The 26,067-nt window shown below is 37.9% G+C and overlaps 1 protein-coding gene across 5 annotated transcripts in view; it reads right to left on the bottom strand.

Annotated features, from left to right (window-relative positions):
- KCNN2 (potassium calcium-activated channel subfamily N member 2) overlaps positions 1-26,067 on the bottom strand; it is a 442,874-nt gene that overhangs the window by 72,630 nt on the left and 344,177 nt on the right. For 3 of the 5 annotated variants that reach the window (XM_063810585.1, XM_063810584.1, XM_517882.9), the window contains one exon: positions 24,524-24,942. The exons of 1 other annotated variant lie outside the window; for it this stretch is intronic. In XM_063810585.1, coding sequence (XP_063666655.1) covers positions 24,524-24,942 — 419 coding nt within the window. Of the gene's footprint in view, positions 1-21,215; positions 21,387-24,523; positions 24,943-26,067 lie in introns of those variants that run through there. One more of the 5 variants, XM_024356700.3, reaches the window with a different exon arrangement.

Below are 26,067 nucleotides of genomic sequence, written 5' to 3'. Positions count from 1 at the left end.
ATGTTTACTTCCAAGGTAGACCGATCTCAACTTCATTCCAGACAGACAGGAAATCAATCTTATTTTTAAAGAGCCTTAGAAAAGAACACATCATTTCTTCCCTTAATAACTGGTTCAAATGTCAAAAGACTTCCAACTGCCAAGATATTCCTTCTTACACTTAACCTGAATGAAACATCGCTGTTGCAATTTAAGCCTGTTTTCCTATTGCAGTTCGAAGACCAGCCTGCGAGACCCTGAAATTTTAAATCTATATAATTTCAGCAACACTTTCCTCCTTCCTTTTTTTTTTTCCTTTCACATCCTAGAAATTTCCTGTGGCTGAATCATTATATTCATTAGACTATGTCTAAAACTCACTAACTGTGATTTCCCTCCTAATCTTTTCTTAACTTGGAGGATCAGCAGTCAGGAACAGCACAAGGTACGGTAGGAGCATCATTATGTGACTTCAATGGAAAAATAAACCTCCATGGCGAGGTTTTGAGGACAAGCTCCAAGGAGATGTGCTGTTCTTGGGCCTCGTTCTCAGTAAACACAACCCAGAGATCCTGGCTAAATATCTATACATGGAGAATGGTGCTGTAGGCCCAAGACTCTTTGCCAGTGGCAAACAGTCACCTCCACCTGTGTCATGACACTAGCAATGACAAGAACCCATGCAGTAATCATGGTAATATAATGCTAAGAATTCAGCAGCTCCTATGTTTGGGTACATTAAGTGTCTCAGGGACTGAGAAGTTACGAATTACCAGAAGAAAGCAAGTGTGTGCGATGACCTGCCCATATGGATTAAAGCCTATGCCAATGTCACAGGCCAAAAGCGTGCACAGGGTTCTTAAATTTACAATGTAATATCTTTTGGAGTACCCGAAATTTCTTTTAAAAATCTGAATATCCACCTTAGCTATCAAAGAAATAAGTAAAATGAATTCAGCACAGCACCATTCCAAGACGCTCATCTGCATAACACAATGGACTGCTTAGAAACATGGTGAGCATAACCCTGTCTACTTCCCCAGTGCCTCCATTAATGTTTGGTTAAACTTTATGCACATATTGTATAACCTCAAACTCCCTAAAGCCTCCACAGCTGACTCCTACCAGGCCAGCCAACAAAGTCAGCTAACAGGTTAATGCTGCATTGGGTCTTTACGGTCAGCCAAGCCTGCGGAGCCCAGCCGGCCCCATCACTTACCTGCCAGGTAACCTGATAGGCTACCTTAACTCTCTACACCTCAGACCCTCTAGCAGAGACATTAGGATAATCTGCATTTCTCGACTTTTTTTTTTTTCATTTTCACTCCTCTGAGAAGACTTTTTAGACACTTGTTTTCCTAATTGCCCTCCATGATATTCTAACACCACAGGATACTACTAGGTCTGATTTGGTACTTTATGACTATTTATATTTTAGACATAAAAAGTAAAATTTGTTCACAACTCCCCATCCAGAACCAATGTCTGCCCCCTTACGGGCAATATCACCCTGGAATGAATGAGATAATATGTCTGTCTTTCAAAGTAGCTCAGCAAAGAGTTAATGAGCACTAGTAGGCACCAGACATAGTCTGGATCTTTTATGTCTTAGAGCTGATATCTGACTGGTTTACAGAAATATATTTGTGCATCCCTGAGAACATGAGAACAGTTATCCTTTATTATAATGCATTAATGTACTACACATTACTTGATTGTGCAAAATAATGTACATGGATCAACAAAACACGATCACCATACTAAAGATACATCTCCAGAGTGCCTCCTGACAGCCGCCAAATCATTACAACATCACAAAGGCACAGAAGTTCGGGCTGGAAAAAAACCAACTAGCTAGTCTACCTCTTACATTTTGCAAATTAATTAGTAAACCAGGTCCACTTTTCAATTTGAGTGTGTGTGTTTTTTACTTCAGTTCTCAGGAAGGAAGCCTACGACAAAGCTACAAGCATATTTAGGATGTTGACAGGCAGAATCTCCAGCTAAACCCTTTATAAACACGTTTATGTCCTTTTTAAAATGTTAAACTTTAATGAAGGAAAAACAAATCATAAAAAATTAAACCGTGCTTTACCTTGATGATATATAATTCAAGATTAATTTTTAAAAATTCTTGTATAAGAGACTTACACATGTAGAAATATCGAGGTAACAAGCCTTATTCATTTTTACACAGTTCCTTATTTCTGAACTTTTCAATGAAGTATGGAGCTACAGAAACTAAAGAAATGAAAGCTTGCATATATAGTCATATACAATCATTTCACGGACATAAGTGAAGGGAATGTTACCCTCTCTTTTTTTCCCTGCAAATCAAAGTTCAAGGTTAGTCGTCCTTAAATGAAAAATAATTAAATCCTTGTTTTCCAGTTGCTTTTAGGAAAAAACCTCATTTCCTAATTTTTACAGAGGCTGAATGAGTTCACAGAAAACTCATTCTCATAGCACTGCAACTCGTTTCCTCCCTATGTGAAAGAACGCAAAACCCTGCCCCAAGGGGCGAACAGACAGAACATATTGCTGCTAGGACAATAAAGAGGGAGCACAGAGCAGGAAAGGAGACCTATATTTCAGGGCTGAACAGATGCTATCGTTAGAGAGAACATACAATCCAGCCCAAGAACGTGTCTCTTGGAGCTGCCAATGGTATATAAGCAGCAGGGGCAGAAAGAAATGACAAGTACTCAGGGGCTGTGATGGGTCGTTTGGTGTATCAGCTTCTGTAACTTCACATGAGGGAGGCGGAGAGAAAGTTCAAACACTGCCCACATTCACACATGCACCTCAAGTTCAGCTGTGATTCAAATGTTTTTAGAAAATAAATGTCTTACCACTAGTTTTTCTTCTTAGTAACATCAACTGTGCTGCCAGTCTAGGCTACTTCTAGCAGAAAGCATGCACTCATCAGGCAGATAACGGGCTAAACCAGAAAGGGCAGGTAACTCTTGGGGAGGATGGAGAAGAGTGAGGCAATCAGTGTTTGCTACTTTAATCCTGCTCCCCTGTCCGCCTCCTCATCTCTGTTGAGCTCAAATTTCCCCTGGACTAGATACAGGGCACACTTTTTGTATATTTATTTTTGAATGCATATCAAAACCCCCAAATCCTGTGAGGTTTGAGATCTGAGCTGGGGCTGCAAGTAGCTTCGGCCTCACCCCTCTCAGACAGCAGCAAAAGAGTTATCCTCAAGCCCACTATCTGATGTATTTCATTGACTTATCAGCTCTTCATGGATCAGTTACGGTATGCAGAGCACTGGGGCAAGGCCCTGTGACTTATCTACACAGGAGTCAGTGGAATTCAGTGGAATGTAAATAACCTGCCAGTGTATTCTCCCTGGACCTAGAATAGAGCCTGGCATCAAGCAAGCACTCAATATGCAGGTGACAGATGCTTAAACGAAGCAATGCATGAATGAGAAGTGGACTCTGCATTAGAGAGCTTATTGTCAGGTAGATCCAACGTGAATGGTCATAGTAACATAATTCCAGATCGACAGCAAGGAGAGATTCTTAAGTAGGTTACAATGAGTGTTTTGAAGCTCTGGAGAGGAAACACAATGCACTTAAAAATTAAACTGTTCCAAACATCTTAAACAGAAGGAACCCCATATTTGCATCAAGTAAACTCTGGTGCCATGAAACAAGGCATCAGCCTGATTCTTACTTCTTGTTCTGGTAAGACTGGGGGCTGCAGGCTCATGGGTAAGCCAAGAAATTCAGGTTTAACCAGCCAGTCAAGGCACAACTATTATTATTATTTCCTCTGAGGGAATTTGTATATATTTAAAAATAAAATAAATTGGCCCAAGAACATAACAGGTTTTTTTCAGGAGTTGGTACGTGCATTCTTTAAGATTTCAGGCGTGGCTTGAATGACCCTTTGTGTGGTCGATAGGATTCAAGAATTAAACTAATACTTGAACAAGGTAACCATGAAAATCCCTCCCATCCATAACTTCCAAAATCCTGTGACTCTGACGCAGAGAATGTGTGCATTCTGTGACTGTTGGTGTAGGTCCTATGGAATTAGCAATGTGGGACCCTTCAGACATGCATGAGAATCATACTATATTCGCTCCTAGCTGAATTTCCCTAGTAATTGCCATGTGAATTGGAAGTTGCAGTATTTTGGGATTTATGCAGAATCTGTAATATTTAAAAGCATGACAGTTAAGCCCCTTATTCACACCATGGCCTTGGGTAGAACAAATTGTAGTATCTTTCATTTACTGAATTTAGAATTTTCATCATTTCTTCACCAGGCTTGCCTTTCATACATAACTTTATCTTTCATTTCACAGATGCCAAGGGCCATTTGATGTGAATTCCCTTAACTTCCCTTTCTGTGACTTGAGCCTTGACGTATTTGTCCTTTCTTCTTCCCCCATTATATAAACAACGTCTTTAGATAGAGGTATACTCAGGCTTGTCTTGACCACCTTCTTCTCTTCTACCTTTCAACATCTGGGCATCTACAAGATAAAATCCATCATTGCCCCTTCTTCAACTCTCTCCTCCTGTGTTCAGTGTATATTGTAAGTACCTACTACATTTGCTACTTCACATATGTTAGAAAGCTTAGATTCCTCTTCAAACTTTCTCTCTGGCCTCTGTCTGGGTCACTTGGTCCTACTCTCTCAGTACTGAATATTAAAGGATGCACCCTTTAATGGAGACCCCTCCCCACTAGCCTAGACTACATGATACCCTCTCAGCTGGCTTTCCTGTTTCCAGTGCCTGGCCTCTCCCAACTGCCCTTTACAATGCTGCCAGGGTTTTCCTTCTAAAATATGAGCAGCATTTATATTACTCAGATACCTAAAACACTTTAGGCCTGCTCCAGTGTCTCTAGCTGAGTTTCTGAAGGCATAAGATGTCGGCAGTGGCACAGGGCAAATTTTTAGGAGGTATTTGAGATGAATTTCAGTAGCATAGAACCTCAAGATTTAAAAATATAGTATCTCTTAGTAATTTATTTTCGTTTTGATCCTCTTTTGATTCTTTCAGTATAGCTAAGAAAAGGTGTCAGTTTAGTGCTCATAGGTCAGGATCATGCTTCTGATGTGTGCTCATCTCCCTTTTTAATAAGCCTGCAGGTTCAGTTCAGAGCATTAGTGAAGGAACAGTGTCAAATTAAAATGTTATAAGTGTTTGGTTTTTTGAATTTATTCAGAGCAAGTAATACAGGATTATTATCCATAGTTATGGTAAGTCAAAGTATTTAAGAAAAATGTCAATGTAATAAAAGTTCTAATAAATAATAATGCCTTTGGCATAAACATCACCAAGAAAGAATTTGGGAACATACCTATGGACTAAAATCCAGACTCCATATTTTCCCATGCATCAGTTCCAATTTAGCTTAATTTCCAACTGCAACCCTTCTTCATAAATTCTTCACTTGGACACAGATACTTCTCTGACCCTCGAAACTGCCCTGCACCTTCCCTTTCTCCATGCCTGTATTTATGCTGTTCCTTCTGTCTGGGATATCCTGCCTCACTTTTTGGCCTTTTGAAATTGGATTTATTCTGAAGTCTCAAGTCAAGTTTTCTTTCTAGAAAGTCTTCCCCTGAGTTTTGAAATTATGACTTAATGACCTGTTTGCTTGTCCCTTGATTATAGTGATTGCTTCTCTCTCAAATGACAGTTTGTTTACACATGCATACACCTATTATATTGCAAGCTCCTACAGGGCAAACACTATGCCATTTTTTATATTTATGGTCCCCACAACCAAGAAGAAATGCCAATATATATATTTGTAAATAAGATAATGGGTAAGAAATTTTATATCTCTTTTCATTGCTGCCCCTGGACCTGTTTGCAGGGTTTTTTTTCCTCTCCTAATAAATGAATACCTTTAGAAACAGGTCTTAATATAAATAAGGGCAAATCTAACTTACTGATTGCAATGCAACTTATGAAACACTTCCTAAGTCCCTGGAGAAGTTAGCTTTTGATTAGCCTCTTTATTTAGGCTCATATCATACCATTCTGTTTTTCTTCTTGTGTCTTTTTTGGGGGGTGTGGGGGTGAGTGGGAACCCATATTCCAATTTAATTAAATCTGAGGACACAGTGAGAAATGAACCTTAAAAAGCAGCAAAATATCAAAAATTAGCCCTATTCTCTTATCCAACAACTATTTTCTGATCACTGGTTCTGTTCCAGGTTTAGTGCTTGGTGCCAGGCACAGAGAAAATAAGAGCTATCATCCCGGCCCTCAAGGAGTCAAGCTGTGAATCAGCGGTATAGTACTCCATGAAAATTTGGGAAAATATCCCTTGTTTTACTTCAGGTAATGCTTAACAGACAATGCATTAATTGAACACCAGCTTTGTGCCAGCTTATGTGCTGGGAGATGTGGATACTTCTATGTTTTAACTTTATTTGCCACATAACATGAATTGTAACTTTTACCTTCTAAGACTGTATCTGGCCAAAGAATAGCCCCAAGGCTGATAAAACTTATTATAAAAGTGCTAATCATTTGTCTGGCAATAGGACAACCAACTTTAACAGAATGTGCTTTCTGAGAAGTTCCAGTCAGATTAGTGTCAGTCATCTATGAGTCTCTGACGATGGTCTGCCCACATTTGCTCAAAAAAAACAGCCCACAGCTGTACACAAAGCAAATCCAGGAGACCACATGGTCAGACTTACTGAAGGGTATTTAAAAGACGACACTTCAATAATATATGATCCTGGTTTTTTTTATGTTGCTTTATTTTGGAATGCCTAGCCATTTGTAATCCATAACAGACTTGTACATTCAGTCTTTTTTCTCTTTTTAGGGAAGAGTAATTGTCTTAGTCTGTTTGAGCTGCTATATCAGAATACCATAAGCTGACTGGCTTATATAAAACAGACATTTATTTCTCACAGTTCTGAAGGCTGAGAAGTCCAAGATCAATTCACAGGAAGATTCAGTGTCGGGTGAGGGCCCATTTCATGGTTCACAGACAATCACCTTCTCTCTGTGTCCTCACAGAGCAAGGGGCTAGGGAGCTCTCTGGGGTCTCTTTTTATAAGAACACTAATCCCATTCATGAGGGCTCCACCCTCATGACCCAATCATCTATGAAAGACCCCAGTTTCAAATATTATCACACTGGAAATTAGGTTTCAACATGAATTTGGGGGGAACATAAAAATTTAATCTATAGCAGTAAGATGTGTCTAAAATAGCCCCCCTTGATTTGAGACATCTCCTGTAGCAGCACAAGTTCGCTTTCTGATTAACTCACATTCTCTGTTTGTGCCTAGCAGTGATGTTGGAAAAAACTAATTAGCAGAATGGTTTTGGTAGAATACCAGTGACTACTGATATAAAAAGCTGGGAAACATAAGGGTGGTTCAAATACCTTGGCTTCTTACAAAAAAGACCAAAAAGATTAATTTGAATGTGAATCAAGGTGGCCAAATTACAGACACATTCTTTTTAATTGATGGCCAGGTGTGGTGGCTCACGCCTGTAATCACACCTGTAAACACTTAGGGAGGCCGAGGCGGGCGGATAACCTGAGGTCAGGAGTTCGAGACCCACCTGGACAACATGGTGAAACCCTGTCTCTACTAAAAATACAAAAATTAGCTGGGCATGGTGGCGGGTGCCTGTAATCCCAGCTACTCAGGAGGCTGAGGCAACAGAATCACTTGAACCTGGGAAGCAGAGGTTGCAGTGAGCCGAGATCATGCCATTGCACTCCAGCCTGGGTAACAAGAGCGAAATTCCGTCTCAAAAAACAAAACAAAACAAAAACAGATGCTGGGGAGGTTGTAGAGAAAAGAGAATACTTATACACTTCTGGTAGGAATATAAATTAGGCAGGTAGATCACCTGAGGTCAGGAGTTCGAGACCAGCGTGGCCGACATGGTGAATCTGCATCTCTACTAAAAATACAAAAATTAGCCGGGCATGGTGGCAGGTGCCTGTAATCCCAGCTACTCGGGAGGCTGAGGCAGGAGAATCACTTGAACCCAAGAGGTGGTGGTTGCAGTGAGCTTGGATCGTGCCACTGCATTCCAGCTTGGGCCACAGAGCAAGACTCTGTCTCAAAAATGTTTAAAAAATAAAATTAATTAATTAATTAATTAAATTTATCTTAACACCTAACCAACATGTTGGCTTTTATTTTGTAAAATTTCATGTATGTTGGTTCACTAAAAACCATATGTCAGGATTTATTCCTTCCTAGCAAAGACCATTCTATAAAAAGGAAACATATACTAAAATCAAGAATATCCAAGGCTATGCGCAAAATAGATCGAAAAGTAGCTAAGACAAATTAGGCTGTATTGGAAAGGTACAAAAATCTGCAGCATTCAGGAAATCAACTTGTTTTGCCAAAGAATCACCACCACAATTTTTAGTCATATCCCAAACTGTCTTAAATATGAAAAATATGGCCATCAAAAATAATGTGGAAGGGGAATATTATTTTTACCTAACTTGAAAATTGCCATAAAATGATAGTGCTTTGGCCCACAGCAGGCCCAGCCAAAATGAGCCAGACCTACAGCCTGTCTGAAGGATCAAATAGCATGAAGAAGTGGGGAGAGGAAAGCTACAATCTGAACATAATATGGAATTCTTATCATGCCATTAAAGTTCTAGATTGCCTATAAAACATGTTCTGTGAATGCTTTCTTAATTTAAAGTAAAAATGTTATCACAACCATGGCATTGTCTCTGATATCTGGTATCTTAGACAAATTATAGCATCTTCCTTTATACTCTTCTAAGGAATGAACGTTGTTTATGGAAAAGGTAGTATTGCTTAAGAGAGATAGCAGGCAAACTTCATAAGAGGTCTTAGTAGAGATTCCTATAAGAAAATCAAACAGGAATTATTTTAATCTTTTGCTGGTCAATTTCTCCCATGTTAAGTAACATAGGCTATACTTGGTAGAAGCAGTCCTGCATTTGGAAGCAGAGACCAGGGGACAAAGACAATCACAGTATTTTATTACAGTACTCCACTAAACAGTAGCAATAAAGGTTATTTTATCCTTATAATTGCCCTAAGAATAACTAGCCTGGAGCTACTGCTTTTTGCATAGCTCAGTTTACATGCTTGCAGAGAGAGATATTGCAAAAAGACTTTACATTATTTCCCTAGTCAAAGGAAAGGCATTCTGCCAATGTCCAATGACTATGTTTTAGAGGCTACTGTTCCAAGTCCATCCCAAGACCTGCTCCTCCACAGCTTTCAGATTAGATTTCTTAATGACTCAGTGTTGTACTGATGTTACCCAAGGTCAATGAAGTTAAAATCTAGGAGACCAGATTCCTCAAGAGATCAGAGCAATTCTTTCATATCTTACTGCATTCTCTGTAGATGAACGGAGAAGGTAGCTTTGTTTTGAGACAGGGTCTCACTATGTTTCCCAGGCTGGAGTATAGCCTCGTGATCATAGCTCATTGCAGCCTCAAACTCCTGGGCTCAAGTGATCCTGCTGCCTCAGCCTCTTAAGTATTTGGGCCTGAAGGCACATGCCACCACATCTGGCTAATTCTTATTTTTTTTTTTTTTTACTTTTGCAGAGACGGGAGTCTCACTATGTTGCCCAGGCTGGTCTTGAATTCCTTGCCTAAAGCAATCCTCCCACCTTGGCCTCCCAATTGCTGGGATAACAGGCATGAGCCACTGCACAGGCCAATAAGGTAGTTTTTATTTAGTATATATAAAAATAAATTACTTATGCATCTAGCTAGTACTAGTCAGAAAGACTTAGGTTACTGAGTATGGTACTTGCACCTATCATCACTGGAACTAATGTCAATGTTTGATCATTGGTACCAAAAGTAGTTTATATTTAGTCCTAAAGATATGATAGTGATTATTTGGTAGGGGGTGGTGCCTCCAGATTTAAGCTATAACAAATAAAAATCCATTGTCTGACCCCAAAGTAAAAATTTTTAAATGTTTTGTAATTTAAAATATCACACTGTGCTTAAAACAAATTTGACAAAATGATGCTACTTCAGATAAGAGGTTGGCAAACTTGTTCAGCATAAGGCTAGGTAATAAATATTTTAGGCTTTGTAGACTACGTATAGTCTCTATCACATAATCTCTTTTTCGCCAAACAATTAAAAAATGTGAAAACTATTCTTAGCTCATAGGCTTTACAAAAACAAGTGGTGGGCCAGATTTGGCCCAAGGGCCATGGTTTACCAACACCTGCTTTAACTAGTGGACCACACTAAAAAGAATATTTTCATTTTCTTAAGCCTTGCCACTATTTTTCCCTTCAAAACGTTATCAATAAGAAGCACAAATTAAGACAAAGTCTAAACCAGATAAAATCTCTAATACAAAGTAAAACTGGATAAAGAGCTATGAAAAAAATTATTACATTCTCTTTCAAACTTAGTCTACTCAGGCACATTCAGTTATGTGATTACTTGAAGATATGCTTGTATGAGGGAAGTGAAACGTGGGGGTTTAAACCTCATGATCCTTTTTTTCCCCAGAGGCAGTGGTGGGGATTAGCAGAAGTTCTGCAGACCTTAGTGAGCAGCATTTGCAGAGTGCATTTCCAAAAGGAGCAATTCTAGATTGCTGTTCCTATTAGTGGGGCTCTCAGGAAATACCCAAGAAATTAAATGCACAGCAGGACCTAAGTTGAGTGGCAGTGATCTTAGCACATGAACAGTTTCATGAAAGGGAAGTTGAAATGCTGCTTTAGGGTTACTCAAAACAGTCACAAAAACTTTGGAGCTCTGTCACTACTGTTGCCTCAGAATGGGGTTCCCTTGCTTGCCACTGCCCCCCCACTCCCCGCCAGCCCTACCTGCCCCATTGCAAATCCCAGACAATGATGGCAGCTGCACAGCTGCTGAGAGCCCGTAAGGCAACATCCAAGATAAAAGACAAAGAAAACTCTGTCTGAAGTCTGTGTGCTCCAGCAGAGTAAATGGAAATACTTCCAGGCTGAACACACAGAAGGGTTTCAAGCAGTGCTGAACCATGCCTGTCACGTTTCTGTGAAGCCCTCCTCCTGTCAGTCCAGCACATAAGGAAGGCTTCAGATTTCCAAGACCAATTTGTCTGCAGTCTTTCAGATATTCAGTAAAAGTGCTATTTTTGCTCCTGAATCACAGAAATTTTAAATTAATGCAGATTTCCTTATTAACCTTTGTTAACTTACTAAATGGTAAAACCCTAATTACTTGCAAATGAACCAGATAAAATAAAGATGTAAGAATTTTTTTCACATTTAATATATAATATTCCCATTAGTAATCCTCTTCATAACGACCCTTTGTAGCGTTAAATTTCAACACTTTAAGTCACTCATTAAGTGTTAATTATCATTCTTCTATTGTTATAACTGATAGGTACACATCTGTGCAGAAACATTTACCCCACAAGTCCTCACGGAATGACAGCAGTTGGTGTTCCTCTTGGCCTGATAGGATTAGATGACTTGTAAGGTTTTATCTGACCCAGATATTAAAGGGCTCTGGGCTCTGTGGCTATTCAGATGGTATCAAATACACCTTTTACCATTGAGGAGCTTGATTCAGATAAGGCTTTTGTACCCCCATTTTTACATGGTATAGAATACCATAAGCACTTAATGAACACCTTTAACCTGCAGAGGGAACTCATCTCCTAACCTAATCAGAGCCAGACAAAAGTTTTAAGCAACTACACCACTGATTACTGACTACAACAGTCCCCCTGGTTCTTTTCCTGACCACATCAAACCTGCCTAATGTGGCACCTTCATCCCTTTTACCACCCCAACTATCCATCAGGCACCTACATCACAATAAATGCCAGTGACCTTGGTAGGGCTGAAAGAACAGAGATCTAGATGATATAGTCGGTGAATGATGGTTAAGAGGAGGAACAAAAGGTATCACTGTGATATTTCAAAAATGGAATCTTTAAACAGGGATAAAAAACCTAGCAGAGTGGCTTCTCACTTCACACCAACACCTCCAAACTTCTCAGAACCCATCTTAAAAGCAAAACAAAATAAAACAAAACAATAAAAACGCCTTACTAAATAGTAGAAAGCACAGTAGGCAGATTATCATAACAACAATAAATATAAGAATACTCATTCCCTTCCAGACATGTAGTAAGCCAGAAATTCTAAGGGCTGGTCACCATTAAATTAGATAAAAACTAATGACTAAAGCTGATCTTTTTATATTGGGTATTTCATTTGATAACATTATGTCCTCTGGGACAAAAACAGATTAATATTTAAACCAGATTAAAATTACTGATTTTTGTCTACTGGATGTTTCATTTCGTAAGATGCCCTCTGGCATAAAAGGTATTATTCCAAATAATACCAAATGGGCATTTAGGATGATTCTCCACATATGCCTAGTATAACCCAGTTTTGTTCAAAAACAGGAGTTTATAATTACTAATATGCTCAATCACAACCATTTCTTTAAAGCAAGAAAGTCACTAAATTTAATTTTCCCCATGATCACTGATATAAAAGATATTTTCTGCTAATAAATTGGTTCTGAATAATATGTGCCTTACTTTGTGGCTTTCATATTTACAAACCATGATTCTTACATGAGGTTTTATATGAAGTTCTAAAACCACAACATTAAATACAAAAGTCTGTAAAATCTTATTTTTAAATTATATCTTCTGTTAGAATATTAAATACAATTTAATAAACTGAAACAGTATATTTTATATGACACAGAAAGCTTTTAGAAGACTAAATCATGAGCAGAGACGTGAAAGCAAAGATATTAGACAGTAGTCACTCAAACATCTTTTGCTCCTACGGCACTGAGAATATCGTATGTCAAAATCAATTGCCACATCCCTATGACCTGTACTATAATATCCTGTCACTGTGATACAAAGCACACTATAAAGAACAGTCACACAGTGATCATTTGGTCAAGCAGCCCATGGCTAGAGCATCGTCCTTCCAAAGTCATTACTGTGGACGGTCATAAAACCCAACAAGGTCACCTAAAAGGGAGGGAGGAGCTTGGTTTTTCACAATGTCTAGCTACATCCCTAAAACGGGGTCAGACACATTGCAAATGTTTGCTTTTGGTCATGAAGAAAGCTGTGGATCAATCAAAACAAATTACTACCTCAACTAGGAGAGAAAACAAAAAGAATCTTAAAATTCCCATTGGAGGCAAGTCAGGAACACTTAATCCTAAGTGAAAAAATGACGGATATTCTCTGGGCTTCATTTTTCGCAGCTACTACAACCATCAAAGCAACGCAAGAACTGGAAAGACTTTTTAAGCAGGATTGAAAAACAGTCTTTTTTTTGCTCTTTCCTCTCTTTGCTGTTACTAGAAAATAGTGGTTACTAGAAAAGAAAGACTTCAGGGTAGGAAAAGGGCAGCAAGAAGAGGCATGTGAAGCACAGAACTGAACAAGGGAGTTAAGCCTCTTCAAAGAGCTCACAGTCCAGCTGTGTGTGTGTAGCTGGCTTTTATCCTCATGGCTTTGGGAGGCAAGGCAAGACTGACTTAGAGAAAGCCAAGGGTACACAGCCTCAGCACATTCAAAAACAATGAAAATGAAAATTACAACACAAGCCATGGAAAATATTTGCAAATCATATATTTGATAACATACTAGTAATCAGAATATACAAAGAACTCTTAAAATTTAATAAGACAAATGCCCCAGTTTAAAAATGGGCAATTTGAATTGCCATTTTGCCAAAGAAGACACAAAGAACTAATGATCACTTAAAAGATATTCACCATTATTAGTCATTAGAGGATTGCAAATTACAACCACAATAAGATACCACTTTATACTCACTAGAATGGTTATAAGACTATAAATAAATGTATATTAAGACCATATATTTCTGTATGTTTATATACACACATTAAGACATACGCATATGTGTATATTCATACATACTGGCAATGCTATATATCCATATCCAGATATGACAATATATATGATATAATACACACACACACGCACACAACTGACAATGTTGTCAAGGATGTGATAAAACTGGAGCCTTCATACATTGCCGATTGCTGGTGGGTTTGTAAAATTATATACTCTTAGATGGCTACCTAAGAGAAAAAAAACAAGTTCATCCAGAGAATTGTGTGCACAAGTTCACAGCAACCCTATTCTTAGTAGCCAAAAACAGAAAACAAACTAAATGTAGATCAACTGGTGAATGAGTGACCAAATTGTGGCATCTTGTTACAACAGAATAGTATTCATCAATAAAAAGGAACAAACTTCAATACATACTACAACATAGGCAAACATCAAAATCTTTAAGTAAAAAAGACTGGATGTAAAAGACTATATATTATTTGATTCAATTTATATGACAGCCTCAGAAAGGCAAATCTATGGAGACAGATAGCATATTAGTGGTCACCTGGAAGACTGCAGGAGGGAGCAGGGATTTATTGCAAATGGGCACGGAGATGATGAAAGTTTTGGAGGGTGATGGAACTGTTCTAAAACTGGATTGTAGTGATGGTTGCATAGCCCCTAAAATTCTTGGCTTGTACACTTTAAATAGGTGGAGTTTACGGTGCGTAAATTATACCTCAATAAAGTTGTTTTAAAAAATGACAAAGATCCTTTTGTCTTTTTACACTGTAACCAAAAATCATGGTAAAATTCTACATAAAGTTTTTAAATTCTAATATTTATTCACCAAACAGTCACTGAATAATGGCCACAAACCCAAAATGGCTTTGACTTTACCACCACACTATGGTTTAAATACCTGATGCCTGGGCCTTTTTCAGTATCCTTAACTATTTGACAGTGATCAGACTATTTATTGACTCATGGGATTTTGAATGAGAGACAAAACAGCATTGGAACTATCAGGGTGGGACAGACTGATGCCCCTCTCCGCAGAGCCTCAGGAACCATCCATAGACTAGACATTGCTCTACCAGTCAGCAAGCAGCGGAGAAACAGTTCACATAGTCCCTCCTAAGAGACTCAAGCCAAGAGGCTCCCTTGAAAGACAGTAGGTGCTTTATTACCTGACACCAGCTTGGGGATACAATACTAAAATCTACCTCATTCCCCATTTAATTCTCATAATAGTAAGCAAGTCCATTAACATGGACTAAGGTTATAAAAGCTTAACATTATAATAGAAGGCAGATCCGTCCAAGCTCAGCAAGATATAAAATGTCTTTTTTTATGGCATGTAAAGGCACTTTTCTCTTGCATTTCTATGATTGTATTAATACAATCTTACATTAAGGAAACATTTTAAAATAAAGAGTATAAAATTAAAAAAAATACAATGCAGAAAATCCAGCAGGAAGGAGGAAGCACTTGCATTTTCTCCAACAAAGCCCGATTTATGTCTAAGAAATGTATTAATTTCCTTAAAGACAAAATGGCTTGAATGTCAGCATGTTTACATTTAGACTTTATGTTCCTTCTTTTTATCTGGCACAGTGGTTCTGAAGCTGAATTACATGAGAATGCTACCCAGGAGTGCACACATGCATGCTGCTAATGTATATATGGATAATTACAGGGATTTTCAAAGTCAGAAAACACTTAGGACCTCTATTCCATGAAATCTGTACATCAGCATGGATGACAGGATGAGAAGGACCATAATGAACTCACTATGAGATCATTGAGGTTGGATTCCTGAGCTGCTGAGCTTTTCATGTTTTTTCTACGTGAATTTAACAGTGCTGGTATTTTCAATCTGCATTCTTTAAACCAGGATCTCAAAGCTCCTTGCCAACAAATACTACTCCTCATTATTCTCTCAGGAGGTAGACCAAAAAGAGTTAAAAAATAAAAACAAGGCCAGGCGTGGTGGCTCACACCTGTAATCCCAGCACTTTGAGAGGCCGAGTGGGCAAATCACCTGAGGTCAAGAATTCAAGACCAGCCTGGCCAACATGGTGAAACCCCATTTCTACTAAAAATACATAAAAAAGTAGCCAGGCATGGTGGTGGGCACCTGTAGTCCCAGCTACTTGGGAGGCTGAGGCAGGAGAATCGCTTGAACGCAGGAGGCAGAGGTTGCAGTGAGCCAAGATTGCACCACTGCACTCCAGCCTGAGTGACAAGAGCGAGACTCCAACTCAAAAAATAAAACTACAAAAAACAAAACAAAACAAAACAAGAAGCTTATCTACATAAGAAAGAAGAGAAAATTGAATTTGAGGGAGTACTGGTTTTTCTTTCCATAAAAGACTTTAATGACCAATTTATTTGGCAAACATTATACTTAGCATTGATGTTTTGCAAGTCACAGATGCAGGATGAATGCTTTCAAACTGCCGACTTTTATAACTTGAAAGGGCCCATTTTAAAGTTGTGACTCATTTATGAGCCTGAAAATGCTATATCTGTATGTATGAATCAGACCCACTTGGAAGTATAAGTTTACAAAGTATTACATTGCCGTCAACCACAAATTACAAATCCATTGATGAAATGCTTAGAGTTTACTTGGCAACAGCTGAATATTCAAGTGGTAGGAAATAATCTCATTATCCAATAACTATCCAATATTCTGTAATAAATCAAGGTGGATATGTTTTCCCAGCACTGCAATGCATATTTTATGACTACTTTTACAACTATTAAAGGAACTTGATCCCAAGTAACATGTTTCAAATTTAAGTAAATCATCAGGAAATAGGCACCTCTAATGGCTAGTGCTGGGAAAGGAGTAGGCTAGGCCTCTGGGTGACTCTCCTGAAAATACAAAATAAAATCATGGCTGGCAGACCAGGAAAATGAGCTAGCACTCTAATATGTGGCTCCCTATTTCACATTCATCTTATGTAAATAATAAAAAACCACAAATAGAACAAGTGAAACTTTCAGATGCCATTCATCCCTTCCTCCATGACAACTGGCTTATGTTATATAAACAGATAAAAAACACTGAAACTGTTTTGAAATGGAAAACTTGAAAATTAGAACCCAGATCATTTAAGAACTCTATACAGAGTTGATCACATATTGAAACTTAAAGTTCATTTAAAAGCATGTTCTACAAAGAGAAGTAATGAATACATGTGGTGTTAGAGGAACAGATTAAGTTATTAAAAGACATCCACTGCAATGCTAAATTAATGTACTAGATGTAAACAACTACCATCCTATTTTTTGTTTTATTGGTGCTCAGGAACAAGGGTATTCATTTTAAATTAGTGTGTACAAAATTATATTCAATGCCCATATTCCATATGCAAGTGGGACCCCAAATTACATATTCTCTATAGGGATACAGAGAAAGTGGGACCCCAAATCTCATATCCTCTATAAATTAGTGCTAAGAGACTAGAAATCTGTCTAGTTACAAAATGAGATATTCTCTCATCCTACAGGAGCTTTCCCTTAGCAACTCCTTCATACTACTGATGTCAGAAGACATAACTGATCCTTGTGCTAAAAGCAGCTATTTTATATAAAACTTATGTTGTATGTAGTTTTATTATGGGGCATGATTTGACTGTAATATTCCACAATATACCATATGTGATGGTTAATTTTAGGTGTCAACTTAACTAGATTAAGGAATACCTAGAGAACTGGTAAAGCATTATTTCTGAGTGTCTGTGAGGGTGTTTCCAAAGGAGACTGGTGTGTGAGTCAGCGAACTGAGTGAGGAAGATCCACCCTCAACGTGGGTGAGCACCATCCTGGCTGGGGGCTAGGACAGGACAAAAAAGGTAGAGAAAAGGTGAGTTCCTCTCTCTCCCCCCCACCCTCTCTCTCTCTCTCTCCTGGAGCTGGGACATTCTTCCTCTCCTGTCCTTAGACATCAGAACTTCAGGCATTCCAGCCTTTGGACTCTAGGACTTGCACCTGCATCTCTTTGGATTCACAGGCCTTCAGCTTTGGACTGAGAGTTGCACCACTGGCTTCCTTGGATCTGAGGCTTTTGGACTTGGACTGAGCCACATATACCAGCATCCCCCGTCTCCAGCTTGCAGATGGCCTCTCCTTGGGACTTCTCAGTCTCCATAATCCTGTGAGCCAATTCCTCTAATAAATCCCCTCTCATATATTTATATCTATATCCTCTTGGTTGTGCTTCTCTAACAGACCATATAATAATAAATTATGTTTCAACTGCATTTCAGAAATCATCTTCCAGGAAATTAAAAACGAAAACAAAATAATACAATATAGAAGAGTATTAGTGACAGGGTGACAAAAAATAGAGTGAAATCTACCTGGATTATTCTAATGAAAGAACAAAATATACTTTTAAGACACTGAATAGTAGACTCTAAACACAACTGAAATTGAAGTCTCTATTCCTCAGGTTCTCTATGCTAATTTGAGAATAAATACCTAATTTATTTTCATCTATTAGTTTTCAGTGATCACGAGAATTTATTCTTTATTCATCTAAAATGCAGTTTAGATTATCCAAAGGTATTCAAAAGTTGCATTATGCTTCTCCAGTTTGTCTACTTTCAAAAAGAGCAAATTATTGTTAAGTCATTTTTAGAAAATGTTCCTTCTTAACAAATGATACCTAGTTAATACATATTTAAGCGCCCTGAGAGATAAAATAATGTGAAAAGAAAGGACAATAGTTGGCCACTTTTTTAACCAAATGACCCTTTTCCATTCCAAACATTACCTGGAATCTCCAATTTATTACATATTATCACAATGTTTGCTTTTCTGCTTGGGAACACTACCACCTAAATACCTAACTCACCTTTGCTCTCTCTTTTCCTTTCCATCCCCAATTTGCCCCCTAACACAGCATTACAAACCTATGTCAAAAAGGAAAATATTTCATTGAACACAGAAACATTATTTTGAATTTCCAAACTGTGCAGAAAAGTTCAATTTCTTTCTATCTCCAAAACTTCAGTATTGTCATATGTCAAGTATGTTTCCCAGAAAGCATGGCCAAATAAATACTCCTTTTCCCTCTTGAGGATTTCTAATGCATATACATATACTAAATGCTCTGAGAACTCTTACAGTGAAAAAGAAACAAAACTCCTTTCTTTGTCTAACATAGCACTGACCCACAATATCCAGTTCTACCTCTTGCAAAATAGCTACTATTCTTGCTCAGAAACGGTGCCTAGTAAAACACACTTTGGGGTGAATAGCTGCCTATGTACGCTATCTTTACAAAACTAGAGAAGTCTCAAAAGGTACAAGTCAGGATTGGATAATTCCCAATATTCAGGACCCCAAGCTCTGAGTTTCAGGTTTCTTCTAAAACATAAATGTTCCTGAAATTTCTCCTAATACATTCTGATTAAATGCCTTGGCCTGGGACCCCATGAACATGAGATCGCTTAGCGGCACTAGGCCACACTTCTCAGCTGCTTCAGAGGACAGTGTTCTTCCTAGGACTGATGCCTACCTTAACACAAAGCCAAACCATAACCAGAGAAAGAGTAGATTACTGTGGTCTGGTCTGGGGAAGCTGCTTATTAACAAATGTAGGCCACAGAAATAATGCTAGATTCTTCCTTCTCTGCTTCCTCCTATCATTCACCAAAAAGAGAGAGAGAGAGAGAATTTTTATTACCTACAGGTAAAAAATTTCAGAGGCGCATGATATGCCAGGGAAAATAATACCACAAGGAATAAATGCCTCCCATAGGATGCTCTCCCCATTAGTACAGAACAACTTCTAGAAACTTACAGAAACCCTGAATCTTGTGCTCCTAGAAGGACAGGAATACGTTTTTAATGCAAACTTCTCTAGAAAGCTGTTTCTCTTTTTCTCTAGCTCTTTCCTTTTAAAAAAGTCCAAAAATCTAAGTCTCTTTTTAGATATCTAATTAACTAAAAATAAAAATTTCTATCAGATGTGAATCTCCCCTTTTTACATGGAGACGATGCTTGGATGGACCAAAGATGGAACTGGTAGGATTCATTCAAATCCAAATCCTAAACCAAATAAATAGAAAAGCTGTGTGTTATATTTAGTATTGTAAACTTCATATAAGAGGGGAAAAAAAAGGGTCAGAAAATAATTATCAAGGAAGCGTAAGATACTGGTGACATCATGTTCCAAATTGAAAATTTATGGAAAAACAATTTTTTTTTATTTTTGTATCTTACAAACCACAATCTGGAGAATTTGTGCAGCAAAATGGAAGTTTAATAAAAACCAAATGTGGAAAATCTTCTATTAACACAATGCTGGTTAATAATTTTTTTTTCTTTTACACATTCGTGTAATGATAAAACGTTACGTTGGGAAGAAGTCTTAACAAGCCATTTAGTTGGCAAATGAATAAACTAAGGCAAAAAGACATGAGATGTTTGGCCTGAGGTCACTCAGCCCCTAAATTACACAACTGAGACTAAATCCCAGTGTCCCAATCCAGAGTTTTGGCCTCTGTCCCTTCCCCACCATTTTGTCACAGATTTGTTTCCTTTATGTACCTGCTGGCTACACACTCTCATTCTTGCTATGAAATGAACAGTTTTCACCTTTTATTGCCTCTTTACATGAAAACAGCAATGGACATCACCTCACAATCTGAGCATGTTAAAAAACACACAGACTTGGGGCTGCTAAGCAAATGTGGCACAGCTTGCCTTGGCATTCTGTATTTAGTGATAATGGGTTAAAACAGTTAAGATGAACTATTTTTGAAAAGAAAATATATGGCATGTACACAATTTTGAGGCTCTCTTAATTGTCCTTTGGAAGCAGATGCACTAGAGACCACCCGTGGAGATGTATATATTGTCAGACCTGGCTATTTCCCTCATTGTTACATTGTTATGCATAATTTTTAATTAGGGCTTATCTTTATACAGTAAATAGGTATGTCAACTAGAGTTTTCCATATTTATTCTTCAACCATCATAAGGTACATCTGCTCCAGAAAATATCATAAGCCTGTAAATACCATGATTGCTAGGAAACAAAGCATTACCATAAGGAGTCTACCTTTCCTTAAAAAGAAAACGTTAATCCCTCAAATGGCATATTTACGCAGAGAAGTTCTAAAAAAAGGTTCAGAGACATGATATTAAAAACTAGTCACTACCAAATTTCTGGTATAAACAGGTGGGCTCAACAAACATGCTGGCCTCAGCTCCTTCCCTTAACAACCTTAAAATGATTATAAATAATACTAAAACAAGCAGACAGCAAAAAAGCATGTAAACCCATAAGGACAACAAGAATGAATGACAGAAGAGTAGTTAAAAAAAAAAAAAAAAAGCTAGAAAGCCAGTCGACAGGTGGCCACTGACTTACCTGACATGAGAATGCAGAATTCTGTGGCAACAGTGGTGAAAAACCAAGAGGCAACCGCACATGCACTGAGAACCAAACCCCTCACCCATGACTTAGGCACTGTTGGCACCAGTACTTCTGCATGTGGGGATAACCATAGAGCTTCGAAAGGGAGGACAGGTTCAAAAAAGGCATAGAGGCAGTTAGACACACAGATGTCCTCTTCTGCTTTGTAGAAACACTAACTGTTCTTTCGCAACCTGGCAGAAGTCTGAAAATCTATTATCTGGAGACAGTACAACACAAGGTCTGTGGACCTACTGCAGGGCATCAGACACTGGAGAGAGCAAGCTACTGTACTGATACCAGGAGAACAAGCAAATGCTTGCATAGTAACTGTTGAGACCTCTTCTTTGCCCTGTGTTTCAATTCCCAAGACGCTGTCACCTCAGGCTTCTGCTTTCATGGCAGAAGAGCAGAAAAGACTTCCGATGCACTGGTCAGATGGTCAGAGAAGACACAAAATATGTAAAGATACTGAAATTGCTGTTCTATGTCCCCCACTCAAATCACCCTTTAATAAAGCCTGCAGCTGACAAATTTGAAGTATGTATGAAAAGCCCCTAAAACAGAAGCCAAAACAAAAGAAAAATGCATCTTTGGGGAAACAAAATGCAAAGAGAAAAATTTCAAAAAGCCATAATTAACATCTCCAGAGAAAAGTTTCTATGAAAGAAAAGCATGATGCTATTAAAAAAAAGGCATTCAGGGATCAAAAATTAGACACTGGAAATTAATACACAATACAGAAGAAATAAAATCCCAATAGAAAGTGTGAAAGATAAATTTGAGGTTATCTTCCATATATAGAGCAAAAACAAATGGAAAACTATAAACAAAGAATAAGAAAATTAGGGAATAATATAGGAGGGCCATTATCTACACAACAGAAAATAGGAACAAAAATCATTAAAGAATTCAGAAAAATCTCCAAAAATTGAAGGACATGAATTTCGAGATTGAACAGGTCCACCAAGTTCCCAGTACCATGGATTAAAATACATCCTTGTATTTTACAAGGATGCATTAAATTACATCCTTGTGTAATTTTAGAATACCAATACTAGAAGCCTCCAGAAACAAAATAAATAAATAAAAAAGGAGCATGGCATCAGATCGCTAGACCCTGAATACCAGAAGAAAATGGACCCTTCAATATTCTGAAGTAAAGTGATTTCCAATCTAGAGTTTTATATCCAGCTGATTACCAGTTAAGCATGAGAGAAGACTAAAGACTCCCATATCTGCAAGATCTCAAAAATATCTCTCTTATACACTACCTTTGCTTCAAAACTACTGGAAGACAGATTCTACCAAAATAAAGTACGAAGAAAGAGGGTGAAATGGGGTTCAAGAAAGGGGCTACTGAGCATACAAAAAAGGCAAAGGAAGTCCCCAACATGATAGAGATGCAAGTCAGAATGTTCCAAGAGTCATTTCTTCAAGGTGAAGTTGATAAATTGCTTAATATATTTGAAAAGAGTAAAAGGTATTTATATAATGTGAGAGAATTTAGAGATGATTTAGTGATAAGTATACAGAAAACTAAGCAAATAAAAAATGAGGCAACTATTTCTTCCAGAAAAAATAAAAAATTGTGCAGGAAAGGAAAAATGATTACGATATATTATCTTGTTCAGCTACAAATGCAGTTTATACAGTAATAACAATGTAAACATAGAATATAGATTTTAGGGTTTATATATCTTACTGGGAGATAGGGAGATAAAAAACACTTTTTTGGGGAGGAGTGAAGTTGTGAAAGGGGTATGTTTATATACGGGGAAAAAAAAAACAAACTGACTTCCACAGAAGGAAGTTAATAGATAGCTCCAAAACAACAACAAAAAATCTAGATGCAGCAACATAAGCAATTGTATTTAAAATACAATTTATTTTTGTATTTAAAATACAAAACCATAAAAAGCAGTTACCAAGAGAATGGCTAAACAGATTTAAAGTGAATGCTTCTGGAAAGCTGGAATGGGCTGGGGGGTGGTCAGGGTTCACTACCCTTTTTTTTTTTTTTTTTCCAGCAACTCTCATATAGCTGTTTTTCTTCCTTGAACTATCTGAGTGTATAACCTTGACTTTCAAAAGCCAAATTAAAAAAAAAAAAATTCAGCCTGGTGCGGTGGTTCACGCCTGTAATCCCAGCACTTTGGGAGGCTGAGGCAGGCAGATCACGAGGTCAGGAGATTGAGATCATCCCGGCTAACACGGTGAAACCCCGTCTCTACTAAAAATACAAAAAATTAGCCAGGTGTGGCGGCAGGCACCTGTAGTCCCAGCTACTCGGGAGGCTGAGGCAGGAGAACGGTGTGAACCTGGGAGGCAGAGCTTGCAGTGAGCTGAGATCGGGCCACTGCATTCTAGCCTGGGCGACAGAGCGAGATTCCGTCTCAAAAAAAAAAAAAAAAAAAAAAAAAAAAACTACAAAGACTAACATCTGAACTTTCAACACTCCTAGAAATGTCTAAATCATTCCTATGTCTCTACTGTTAATTTCAACTTGAATTTTCTTAACCAAGGTCATGTGAGGGTACTCCGTAGCCCATTATGAGACAACTATTCCTGCTTATGTCATAAGTCTATTTTTCTTAAATGGCAAAGTTAACATTATTAACGTATAACTGATTAAGATCACTGAGCCACTCCTGAAATCTGAGAATATATGCCTAGGTCTAGACCACCAGAGCGCTGCAGACATTAAAACAAATACACATTGCCTGTTCTTACTAATTCTTGAAAGTTCAGTACAAACTAATAAGTATACCCATAACCTCCTTATCAAGTAATCATTTGAAAACTATTATATACAGGCACTAAAACCAACAAACCGCTTTAAGATATCCCCTAAAGCCCAGGCATTTTGCATCAACACTGTTTCACAGGATTTCTGTCTCATCAACAAACAATGCTCATAAGCAATCAGGCACAGAAATGACTCAATATTACCATTAAACTCACATTTCCAATAAAAGTGTCCTGTACAATTTCTAGGTCTCCAAATTTTGGCACAAAATTATAAAGGCAGCCCTCTACTGAAAACTGATCAAATTAGAAAGAAAACACACAAGCATGAAGGCATTTGCTCTATGAAAAAATCTTCAGAAAAGCTTTGTCACAGTCATTTCAAAGAAGCCTGTCAGAAAATCCAAAATTTTTAAGAGTGAGACACTACACGTCTCATGTCTAAAATTTTTTTTTTCTTACTTGTGAAGATACCACATGGTAAATTATGTTCTCAGGAAAAGAAACAAACTTACCTTTCACAAGCTCGGACAGTCCATGCGGCAATTATCCATAATGAGATACTAAAAACCAAGAGTACAGTTCCTGGGCATATAGTCATTAAAGTCTTCATAACAAAACGTGTATTGAAGTTTATCTTATTAAGTGCTCCAATGCTTCTAGAGGAGGCATCAGTGAAAAGTTTGCTATGTAAAAGCATGACTCTGGCAATCAGATAGAGTCTTAAGAACATTGGTATAGATAAAATAATATCCACATCAGCGGTGGTTGTGGATGGGGCATAGGAGAAGGCAAGCCGGGCCGTCCATGTGAATGTATAATTCCCAGGTATGGGATGAATAGCACACACCAGTATTTCCAAGCAGATGAAGAAAATACGCTCATAAGTCATGGCTATTCTCCAGTCATCTGCTCCATTGTCCACCATGAACAACTGAAAAAATAAAGTAGAAAATCAGCTTCAGTATGGCATGAATGGTCCACAAGTGTTAGTGCAGATTTTAAAAACACAAAACAGATGACTTTTAGCAATCATGGCAAGCTAAAGGTTATAACTTTTAAATGCTAGCCAGGTATACTATTTTTAGTAAAGGGTATTGGTATTCATTTTGTACAAATTAAATTAAAAACTTGGTACTCAGGAGCTAAAACTGTTTTGAAGTTCAAAGTTCCTGGACAATCACGTAAACAACATCATTTTAAAACAGAGGCTTGAGCCTATCAGTCATGAAAACCCCCTCAGATGAAGTCGAAATGGACTCGCCTTATAACAAGTTGTTTTCCTCTTTCAGTCTGGATTTAAAGCCTTACACAATTCTAACTATATTCTCAGTGAAATCTATTTAGGGTGCCTCTGCAATCAGTTATACCCTATAATGCAACAACACATGAGCGTTCTTACAGGAAATCTTATTCTTGGCTTCAGAGAAAATCACAAGAGACCACAGACAAATGTGGCAGAAACATTTCTTCCAGTTTCCCCACGACTACTCTATTTTCTGTCTCTTTTCTTCTATTCGTCCATAGCCTTCCCTTGGATTATTCATTTACTTTCAATCTTTATTTAATAAAGTTCCCTTTTTCCTCCTGTTTCTGTCATTCCTTACCCCACAATCAATGAAAACAAACAAAATTTTTTAAGAAGAAAAAACCAGCGAGAAAGCAAAGTAAATAAATAGATATATAGATAAAGAGTAAAAGGGACAGAAAAGAGTATCTTCCTCTCTTCCCTGGCTCTCTGTAAACAAGTCCTCCAGGCCCTGGCAGTCTAGAGACAACCAGAAGCATTTGGAAATGTGTGATGGCTTTTCTGACTGCCACAAGGACTTGCAAGGGATACTGACACTTAGGGCCCAGAAGCCAGGGATGCCAGCCATGCTTCAATGCTGAGAGTCCCACGTATTAGGAAGACCTTTGTTTTGAGAAGCTATATATATTCCAAAGATACTGTCATTGCTGCCTTTGGAAATTACTATCAGGGACTATTACAAGTCACATAAATAAAATAGTACTGTTCTTTAAATCCACATTTGCATTCTTACCAAAAATGTTATTATCC

Source organism: Pan troglodytes, chromosome 4 (assembly GCF_028858775.2).
Source record: "Pan troglodytes isolate AG18354 chromosome 4, NHGRI_mPanTro3-v2.0_pri, whole genome shotgun sequence".
Taxonomy (NCBI): domain Eukaryota; kingdom Metazoa; phylum Chordata; class Mammalia; order Primates; family Hominidae; genus Pan; species Pan troglodytes.
The sequence above is the reverse complement of the archived record's forward strand: the minus strand, read 5'-3'. Positions and strand labels throughout refer to the sequence as shown.